At 39.2% G+C, this 11557-nt stretch overlaps 1 protein-coding gene across 1 annotated transcript; it reads right to left on the bottom strand.

The window, feature by feature from the left end:
• Positions 1-495: 495 nt before the first annotated feature.
• Positions 496-11534, bottom strand: LOC100887987. The gene is made up of 4 exons (XM_003730356.3): positions 11448-11534; positions 7010-9619; positions 6298-6343; positions 496-5665 (listed from the first exon to the last, which is right to left on the bottom strand). Exons 2-4 carry the CDS (start codon positions 9398-9400, stop codon positions 1620-1622), a joined length of 6483 nt encoding a protein of 2160 aa, XP_003730404.2. The 5' UTR covers positions 9401-9619; positions 11448-11534; the 3' UTR covers positions 496-1619.
• Positions 11535-11557: the final 23 nt, after the last annotated feature.

Genomic DNA, 11557 nt, shown 5'->3' with positions numbered 1-11557 from the left:
CAGAAAATAACACCAATCTGTTGATAACATTCAGATATTTTTGTAATACATGTACTGACAAGTAAATCAAGAAACATTCATGAATGATTCAATTGCATGAAAACAGAAAATGACATCTAGAATCAATACTTTAACACTTAAACAATGGTATTGTGTTATGGGATTCTAAGCAAAACAATCTTTTACAATTACATTGCATTCATTTTTAATTCAGTACGTGGAAATCAAAGAAAAGAAGAAAAAAGGATTTCAGTAAGGGACATGATCTCAAAAGAAAAATTGAAAGGAAACAAAAAAAGAGAAAGAGCATGGGTTAAGAAAGATGGAAGAACAGAAGACAAATATAAGTAAGTTTCATTCTCATGTATGATGCACACATTTGTTATCCAACAGTATGTAATTAAATTTCACATTTTTCTCTTCCATCATCAATAACTAAGAAAATGAAAGTTCAAGACATTTTCTGTACAGAGCAAATCGGAGAGGAGCTTGCAAGATAAATTAGTGTCGCCAATTTGTGTTTCACTGATGACAACTTTAAAAAAATCATAACTTTCCTACTTTTAACCAGATTCTGCTCAAACTTTCACTGATTTGTTTCACTCATTTACTGCTTTGATTAAAGCCAATTTAATGTCAGAGGACACTTCCCCTTTAAAAGACATAGAAGTAAATGGAAGGCATTTCACACCACTTTTGTGAAGCAGTGACATTAAAAATTATAATTGAATTTTTGATTTGATAATGATGTGGTATTGGTATTTATATTAGAATATTATACAAGGTGACTAGGTTGGTCCTTCAAAATACCATTGATGATGTAAATGATGATGAGGATTATACTGATCGCAAAGACAATAAATGGTTTTGGTGGTGGTGGTGGTGGTGGTGATGGTGATGATGATGATGATGGTGATGATGACGATGATGATGATGATGATGATGATGACGATGACGATGATGATGTGATAAAGGGAAGAGGTGAAGGTAATGATGATGGTCGTGATTATAAAATTAATGACAACGATGACAATAATGATGACAATACAAATATTGGTGATATTGTGAGATTCCGTGCAAAGTGTCCCAGATGACATATGACCTTCATCAAAACGTTTCAAACGTTTTCAATCATGAATGAAAAATATTTTGATATAACTATGATTAATGGTAGTGATGCAAGAAAGCACCATTCAATAGTCAGATCAATCAATTCATTTTTGGTTGAAAATTTCGTAAAAAGACTACACGTAGGAGACACATTTCTCGGAATGGCATTAATACAGAAATTATTGCATAAAACAGCCTCCTTTCAAGCCCTTGATACTAAATCACATTGAGACACCAATTCAAGGGTTCAGTGGCACAAAGACGTAACTCCATATTATGCCAAAATGAGTATTTGATATCATAATGTTCAGAAAAATGTGGGCTTTCCAGGAAACACAAAGACTCAGCTCCACCCAACACCCCATCGAAGTCAATGGCTAATGAAACATCTAATAGACTTAACTCCTTAAGACCTAAGTGCTCAGTGACACATAAACAACCTTTTCTCAAAATGGCCTAAATGGAGTTACGTCTTTTTGTCGCTGACCCCTCAAATTACATCAAATGAGTTACTTTCTGTGTAGCCTCCTATGTCTATCTAATGTGGATTGGTGACTGAACTTCATCTGACAATCTGGACACTCTACCTCAATAACCACTGGAAACTGTACACCAAATTCATTTTTCTTCCAGGTAACCCCTTTAGCTTTCCCATGTAAGATCCCTGCATCAGCCTGCTGAAGGTCTTCCACACTCACAGGGGCAGTACCAATGGATCCCACTATGGGTACAGAAACATCAGGTTTTACAGCACTCTGCTGTATTTCTCTAGAAGTGTTTTTCTTGCTAGATGCTTGCTCTGTATCACTTCCCACTACACTTTCTACATCCACATAAACATGCACATAAACATGTTTATCATCTTTCTTCTGTGGTAGTCTTTGCTTAGTAGTCGTTATTGTCTTCTTGGCTACTGACTTATTTTCAGCAAGTTTAGAATGTTTCTTTTTTGAGGATTCTTTATCTTTTAACTTAGCAGAGCCTGAAGGTTTTGTGGTTGACTTTTTGCCATCTTCAATTTCTTCCACATTTAGTTTCTCCACATATACCGCGAGAGTCTTCTTATGTGGGGGAGACACATGACTTACTTTGTGCTTTTCAAATTTCTCTGTCGAGTGGAATGATCGATCACACAGTTCACATGTGAATGTTGTCTGTTGTTCCTTATTTCTGAACTTATTCACATTGTTTTGTTCGAGTTGTTGCAGTTTGGCGTGTACACGGAGCTTCTCTCGTTGTATCTCCCTTACCCTTCTCTTCTTTCTCTCAATCTTCCTCTTTTTCTCTACCTCAACATCTTCTTTAACCTTACTTTTCTTTTTCTTCTTCCTTCTCCTGCTCCTGACAGTGTCTGGGTCTGGAGGTCTGTTGGGTGGAGCTCTGTAACCCACAGCGGGTATGACGCAATTCAGATCTATTCCGATCTCAGTTTTCATGATCATAGCCTCCTTTTTGGTGTAATCATTTAGCACCTGCCACGGGACATTTCCCATACTTCCTGGTTTATTCACCTGCTGGTATTCCTTATCTCCCGCAACCCGATTGGCTATCACCTTTAGATGGTTGTCACGGCACCCTCTGGCATGCTTCCACAGACTGGTTTTGGAAGGGAATTCTGCAGCGCAGTAGACACAGTGATGACCTGGGATTACTTCACATTCAAGGGAAATAGTTTTGACAGCTCCTAAACCCATAGTGTACTCAACGTCCAATGATGAACCCATACTGCTCTCATCCTTTAGCCCAGAGAAGTGGCCCTTCTCTTTAATACCAGACATCATCTCAACTGATGCCTGGTTAGCATTCAATGAACTGTCTTGGGATAATCCTGTCTGGGCAGACTCTTGATGTGGAGGGGCAGTTGTTGACGTTCCTTGAGTGTGGATGTCCAGCAAGTTTGAAGATGTCTGAGACATGGACCCTCTTGTGTCTTCATCATCTGTAGATTGTCCAGGAAACTGCCAAGCAGCTTCATCAACAAAAGAAATTGACTTAGCATTATCAGCAACTCCTGATGCCAGCTCAGGTTTTGATGATTTAGTGACTCCTTCATCCATAGGACATGACTCGGTGTCTTCATCACCATTGTTATACACCATTCCTTCCATCTCTTCCTTGTTAACCTCTGGACAACAAGATTCAGACTCCTCTACCATATGCTGCTCTTCTTTCACATTGACTGGGAGAGACAATGCTGATGGTGATGATGAACTAGTCTCTGCATTTCCTATATCTTTAGGTGCAGAATGTGCAGAATCCATAGAGACCCTCTCCATTTTTTCTTCAGCCTGGGTAAACGAAGGTACATTTGTCCTTGGATAATTATCACATGATGAGTAGGATGGTGTCATCGTTTCTCCAAGTGATGTCTGTGACCCATTTCCTTGTGACAAGTGTTGCTGTGGCATATCATCTGATGAAATGTCTGTTGGACTTGTTTCGTCTGGAGCAGGAACTGCCATAGTAGGTTCAGATGTAGAGCTCACAGTCTCTCTTTCACCTAACGTTACTTGTTGTGTTGATGCAATTGAAGGATCAGTGTCCTTCTCTGAGCCTTCCTCAAAGTTTGATTTAGGGGATATTTCCATCCCATGAACTTGCCCTTTTGATTTTGCATTGTATGTATCAGTGTCGCATTTTAATTCCACAGGCAAATTTTCCTCCAATAATCCTGATGCACTGACAGGGTTGCAGGACGTTCTAGTATTACTTTGTACATGAGTTGCATTATCAAGGATTATACTATTCTCTATGAAGGATGTCTTGTTCTGGTGTGATAGCACGCTTCCATTGGTGGCACACTCCTTGGGAATGTCACCGGTATTCTGATCAAACTCTCCTTTGTCCTCTTTCCTCTGGTTATCTTCTGTTCCAGACATGGACTCTATCCTGCTGCTCTCATTAGATGATTCCAAGGTTTCATCTGGCAAGGTAACAGGTGTATGGTCATCATTATCTGATGTATCTACTCCAACTGAATCTCTGACACCTGTACCATTAGTATTTTTCAAGGCAGACAACGGAAGTTCATCCTCCTGATCCGATGCATCATCCACAAGTGCACTTGAGTCTACACATGACTCTGCAGAAGTGCTATCTTGAATCCACAGACATGATTTCACATGCTTCTTTAACTTCTTCTCTTTGAAAAACTTCCTGTCACATTTAGGACACCGATGCACTGTAGGATACTTCCAGTCCAAGTTGAGATCATCATCTTGTTTTGTTGACTCTAGACATGAATGTTTATTCATGACACCATCACATTTTCCAGCATGCTTTTCCAATTTCTCGAAGTTCTTGAACCATCTTCCACAAGCGCCACACGTTTCACCATCTGTTGGCTCATTCTTGTGCTTCTTTGTTGAAGGTTCTGTGATGGCATTCTCACAAGTTTCTTCATTTGATGAGCTGCCCTCAAGGGGCAACATTCTTTTATGGTGTGAACCTTTCTTAGATGCTGAACTCTTGTCATAAGAGGACAGATTCTTTGATCTTACCATGTGAAGACACGCCTTGCAATACTCTGGAGTTTCCATGCATGCTCTTCTGGGATATCTAAGAGATATATGTAGTTCCCTTTCACAAACCTTACATCGAACCACACCGCCATCTCCTTCTGAAAGTTGTGTTGTTTCATTTGCTTCTTTGATTTCAGCCTCGGCAGGTCTGCTGTCCAATTTCATTTCTAGACTGGTATCATGATATATTACATCCTGTCCTGCAGGTTTAGAATCAGCAGCTTTACGGTCTACTCTGTGATCTAAGGCATCACGATCTACAGCTTCAAGATCTGCATCTTCATTTTCCGAAAGGGTCTCTTCCAAAACAATATCTTTTTCATTAATTTCTCTGCCATCCTCCCCAATTTTCTTCATCTGATCTTCGTTACAAATCTCTGCATGGTGTGCTAACTGCCGGAAGGATGGGAATTTCTTTTTGCACAACCTGCATGTTTCCATATTCCCTTCACATCTCTTCCGATGCTTGCGCATTTTGTACGAGTCCAGGATGGTGCGCTTGCACTTCTTACACCTATACTTGAAGACCTTGTGGCGCTTGTGGTCGCTGCAGCGTGCTTTGTGGAGTTCGGTTAGTGTGTTGAAAAAGAGATTGCACTTCCTGCAGTGGAAGGGAAACTGTTGATGCATCATGGTGTGGTATGGGATCATTGTAGGGTCAGTAAAGGACTCAAAACAAACCTCGCACTCTTCGGGCTGTTCCTCTGTGATGTCTGCCGCGATGTGTGTCATTTGTTTCTCCATCTCCTCAGTAGTCATCACCATCATCTGGTTCTCTTCCTGCATCTTCTTGGCATTCTTGGCCAACATCTCGTGAATTTGTAGGTGGATGACAAGAAAGTCTGTCGTCTCAAAGCCAACACCGCATTCTGGACAGTTCATCTCTGCCTCGTCGTCATTAGGTGGTTGTTGATCGGTTGGGAGATTGACTGGAGATTCAGGTGGGTTTGGTTTCGCCTTGCATTTGAATGGATGCTCTATCATGTCACCACAGGCAACCAGTTCATTGCATGAGGTACATCTGTCAAACATCCCTGTCAAAAATAAGACAAGAATTTTGGTTAATACACTTTCATGACAATTGCAGCAGACAATTTGAAGTTAAAATTCGAGTTATAATTCAATGGTGCATCCCTTTGCTAAGAATTAGAGTGTATATTTTGAGTAAGAAGAAAATTGTTACAGAGAAATTTTGTATCAGTTAATTAAGAAAATAATTAGGATATTGGCATTTTCTTCTCTATCCTAATAAATTATAAATTGAATATGAAAAATTGAAATTAAAAGTTACCAAAACCAGTAGGGCTTACAGTCAAATTGCTAAATATATTACTCATTGCGGATATACATGTAGTATCGAAAAGAATATCACTAGCGATATTATTTTCGAAACATTCAAATTGTTTAAACCCCTTTTATAAAATCCCCCCATTTGTCTCCATTAAATAAATATTGGGGGCTACTTATTATAAATAGCAAGTCATGCAACATGTTGTCTCACCAGGTAGTTGAAGATGTAATACGAGTAATGAACTACAAAGACAGAGCAAGACATCATTTTTTTAGTGTGGTTGGTTCCCTTTAACACTTTCATAGAACTCATTGTGGCTCCCGTTTCCCCCAGAATTGTTCCTAAATAATTAGATAAAGAAAACAGTTTACTAACCATCATCATCGACTCCATGTCCTGTGCTGAAGGAATTGTTGACATCCTAGAAAAAGAGTAGATGGTGAAAGAAGGAAACACAAAGAAATAAAATCATTACTTGGAAGTTTGCTACCGTTTTGAAAATAGACGAAAATAATACAACAGAATGTATAATATTCAGCCTAAATTTTTTTTTTTTTACAATCAAATGATGAAATACAATTGCCTTGAAATGTTAAATTTAAATTCATCAGTTCATTTCAATGAATATATATGTTTTTCACATGAGTACCCTGTACGAACCAGAGAGATTGTCAATATGAATGAATGAATGAATAAAACTTTGAAAGGTGTAACATTAACAAAAAAAAGTGAAACAAGGTTCTAAACACATTACACTGTTAAGCCCCGTCCTGGCAAGGTAAACTGCCTAAAAAAAAACTGCTGCAGTAGTACAAAAATATATATTTTATGTGGAAAATGTGGTGAATGGGCTGAGCACATGCAGCAAAGACCAAACAAAGAACTAATAAAGATTTCTCATACATGATATTTTGAACTATGTACATGTATCTCTTATCCGTGTATTATAAGATATAGAAATGTGAAACGCGCTACACTTTTGTTCAATTTCAATAAGGCAGTTTACAAATTCATGTGTGCATGGGGCTTTAATGAGGGTATTGTAGCCCTGTCAAAAAACAAACAGGATTAACTTGTGTATAGGTACCTGTTTGTCTCCACTGACTTCGTAGGTGTCACTGTCATAGTTGCAGTCCATATCCATGAGTATATTCCCTTGAACGATCACAGGAACAGCATCGTCTCTTGAAGTATCAGAACCACCTCTGCTGAGTTCTGTTGGACTTTGACTTCCAATCTTATCCCCTACTTCAAGTTTCACTTCATCCTTAACTTGGAGCTCTGTAATGGAGTGACCAACCTGTGGATGATATTGCTCGTCTTGCGGTTCCTGCTTGACTATTGGTAGACTGTCCTCCCCTTGAACCCCTGGACGGTTGTCCTCTTCAGAGTGACCAACCTGTAGATGATATTGCTCATCTTGCGGTTCCTGCTTGACTATTGGTAGACTGTCCTCTCCTGGAACTCCTGGACGGTTGTCCTCTTCAGAGGACTCGTTTTCTGGCTCTGATACTGGACCACCATCTTGTTGACTACTGCAGTAGAATGTTTCTTCCTCTTTGTCACTTGTAGGCTCTCCCTTGACATACTTGCATGTGCCTTCTTTAAACTTCACCACAGTGCTACAGCCTACTTCTGAAGCACTCAGATCTACTGTTGTCCGAACTGATATTGCATGGGTATTCGTGGATATATTTCTTTCTTTCACTGGTGAATGACCATCACAGATCTTAGTGGGTATAACATTTCTCTTTTGCAGTGATTCCTTCTCCTCATTAATATCAAGTGTGGTATCAGCCAGATCTAAACAGGTATCTCCAGAATGACAGGGTGAAGATACTGGCAAATCACACCCAGTGTTACTGACACTAATCGTTTCAGAGACCTTCTTGACGTTGTTCTCTGATATTTCCTCCTTCGTATTGTTTTTACTTTCAGATGCAGTAAACGTTTTCTCAGATTCGATAGTTCTATCTTCAAATTTTCTAGAATCAGCAGGAATTTTACAGTTCTTTTCTTCTTCTGTCGTCTTGGCAAGATGGTCTAAGGATTCCTGACAAACAAAAGATAGCTCTTTTCTCTCATCTCCTGTAACAACACTCTCGTTGTTGAGAGTGTCCTGGTCAACAATACCTTCCACTTTATCAAAGATAGAATTCCAGATTTTTACATTATCTTGTCTTGATGATGATGATGACGGCAGCTTTTCATTTACAGAGAAAGAGGATTGTCCACTACTACTATGTGATTCTTCTGCCTTTTGTCTAGTGTTATGAGAGTTTTTTGTTCGGACATCAGACATGTCCTTGTCCTGTTGAGTGCTTGCAGATAATGGACACGCGCCTTCAGTGCTATTGCTTGTTAAAATTGGCAAAGGAACAGTAGCAGAAGGTTCAAACTTTGATTGATGAACTTCCGCTGTATAATTCTGCAAAAATGTAGGTGGAACTGGTACCTTAGATTTGCTTGATGATGATGGCAGCTTTTCATTTTCAGAGAAAGAGGAATGTCCACTACTACAATGCGATTCTTCTGCCTTTTGTCTAGTGTTATGAGAGTCTTCTGTTCGGTAATACTGTTTACAGTTAACATCAGACATGTCCTTGTTCTGTTGAGTGCTTGCAGGTAATGGACACACGCCTCCAGTGCAAATTGGCAAAGGAACATTAGCAGGAGGTTCAAACTTTGATTGATGAACTTCCCCTGAATAATTCTGCAAAGATGTAGGTGGAATGGGCACCTCAGACTTGCTACTGTTCAATCGTGGCTCCAATCCAGGAGTTACATTAGCAGCATCATAGTGCATTGGTAAACTTCTCCTGTCTATTGCTGCATTGTATGGGTCCTTGATGCTTCCATCTTTGACAGGCATCTCAGGGTTGGTATAGTAGTTGTTTGGTGAATTACCCTGAGGAATTTGGGGAGGGACAGCATCTGTTTCGCTTCCATGTGTAGCACCATAACTCAGTGGGTAGCCTCTGGAGTCTTGAGCCATTGTCTGTCTTGAGCTATACATCTCATTATTCCAAGAATGTTGTCTTCTGTCAACAGTATTTCTATCACATGGTAATGACTGTGATACAGGAGGGTTAGGAATCCTATCAACAGCATTACCAAACCTGTTGAATCCAGAGTATGGTAAATGTCCTGTAGTTTGGCCACTTTGGAATCTACTTTGGTCATAGTAATTAGGATATGCCTGAGGGATGTACATATTTGGTGCATGGGATGGATACTGGGGCTGGCTTTGCCAATGTGAGTAAGGTTGACCTTGATCACCATGGTTACCAAAGTGTGCTGCACCGCCGTGATATGCCGATGAAGGTTGGGTGGTCCTGTCCATGTACTGTTCATATCTGTCCCTTTGCGTTATCTGATCACTGTAACTTGTGTCTTGATGCTGGAACTGATGATTGGCATCATACCCCGTTCCAGGATGGTTCTGACCTCTGACCTCATGTCTTCTTCTTTCATCCATCTTGACCTCTAGGTCAAGCTCCAATGAACACTTGTCTGAATATCGTGCTCTTACAGAACTTGTCTAGTCAAATTGGTAGCATTCGGCATCTTTCAAATACTGGCATAACACAAAGTTCAGCCACATGTTTTTAGAACAGTCTCCTTCCCAAGTAATCAGAGTAAAGAGCAACCCTTTATCATGAAGTAACAGAGCTGGCTGAGTAGATTCTGGGAATCCCTGGAGAGAGAAAAAAGGGAAAAAAGAAAGAAAGGAAAGAAAAAATAGTTAAGAAAAGCATAAATGGATATTGGATACATTAAATCATATTTACTAATATGTTTGAGTCTGGGGTATCATTTCAAACAGAAAATAGAACAATTTTGGAAGCAAGTGTTGATTAATCATTTAAAACATATGCAAAATATGACAGATCAACTTTTGTGAAGTGTCTGGAGCTGAAGGAACAAACCCATTCTGATTTCAATTGAAAAGAATAGTAATTTTTTGTTGAAAATTGAAACGATAATCTTTACAGCAGCTCCTAGAAGCTAGAAGTTAAATAGTTAATTAATGATTCTCAGAGGTTTTCTGTAGACTACAAGACTTCATTACCTTATCTTCTTTGTTTATAAGCAACTTTTAGAAACATTAAAACATCTTTGTGCATTTTCATGAAATAAACCCTCATTCCGTTACTTATTGGGCAATGCATTGGCGATTTCAATTGATCCTATTATACTAACACACTGTGTATTTGAGACAGGTTGTAATCCATAAGAGGCCACATCAGCATTTTTCAATCAGGGTGCCACAAGACATTTCAAAGGGTGCCACAAGAGAAGTTTAGTCATATATTTTTATAAAGAATATATTTTGGAAATTCACGAGGAAAAAGTATTTAAATGTACGTAATAAAGAGTATTTCTTCAGGGTTTGCTTCGCAATCTCACAAGTTTTAGAAACAGGCTTCTTTCAGGCAAGTAAATGCCTGAATACCTCCATATTTGGACAATGAAGTGCCGGATTAGGCTTTCTATTTGACAACGCGCAGCGAGGAGCCCGATAATATCCAAATTACATATTTACCACACTCTTTCACTTCAATCGCTCACAAAATTTAGAAACAGCATACTTCTGTGCAACGAGATGCCCAAATATATAATTTTTGTATCCATGACTAGAGCCAAGGTCTACTGTGATGATATTAACTTAAAATCTTTACCATGTCTTCTTTTTTGATCGCTCGCTTGCAAAATTTTAGAAACTTATGTGCCGTAGCCTACGTGTGTATATGGTCATGGGCACTTGGCGAGAGCCAGAGTGTTGCAAAAATAATCTGCTGTGATGAATTTGGGGTTGGGTTAACGCAAAACTTTAAATCTTATTACTTAAATTGCATTAAAAAAAGGTGTTGCAGACCACAATGACTATCTATGTTATACTTATGTAGCTTAATTGCCAGTAGGGGTGCTGGTCCAAGAAAGAGGATATCCTCATAATCCGATCCGCGGTTCACCCCCCTTTCATTTCACTGTCTACTTTTACGGGTTGTCTGTTTTCCTGAGGACTTATCGTTCATAACGTGAAAGTCTCTGTGCAAATTATCCATCAAGGATCTATCATTATCGTGGAGTTAATCTGTTTTTTCGCATCGCCAACGCGCAGATCAGAAATAAGAATCCTCTGGGAAAATGCGTACTGCCTCATTTTTTAGGACGCTCTGTCCGCGTTTACGAAGAATGATCCTCCTTAATTATGCGGACGATCCTTATTCTCGGACCAGCATCCCTACTAATTGCAAGCAATAAACATGACGAAGCTCTTCTGTGCATAGTGAAGGACTGGTGGATTATTTCACGATATTGCCTAGAAACTTCAAAATCAAACACACTAATATTTTCAAACTGGAGACACTACATAATTTGCACAAGGTGGGATGCACACACTAACACTCGACTTAGACTATTTTATAACAGTAACACACCCAAGGCAATATGCTCCATGTTAATCACTGAAAATATTAACATTTACAAAACTATACGCAAAAAACGAAGTAAATTCTTACCAAAGGCCAAATTCAGTCTAGTAAAAGATAAGATAACCGGCCGTGGTTTTCATTCATCGATCGGGCGAGAGTGTGTGAGATAAAATTCTCGCGTTAGATCTTCTTTGGCG

Source organism: Strongylocentrotus purpuratus, unplaced genomic scaffold (assembly GCF_000002235.5).
Source record: "Strongylocentrotus purpuratus isolate Spur 01 unplaced genomic scaffold, Spur_5.0 spur5_scaffold_9, whole genome shotgun sequence".
Lineage (NCBI taxonomy): Eukaryota > Metazoa > Echinodermata > Echinoidea > Camarodonta > Strongylocentrotidae > Strongylocentrotus > Strongylocentrotus purpuratus.
The sequence above is the reverse complement of the archived record's forward strand: the minus strand, read 5'-3'. Positions and strand labels throughout refer to the sequence as shown.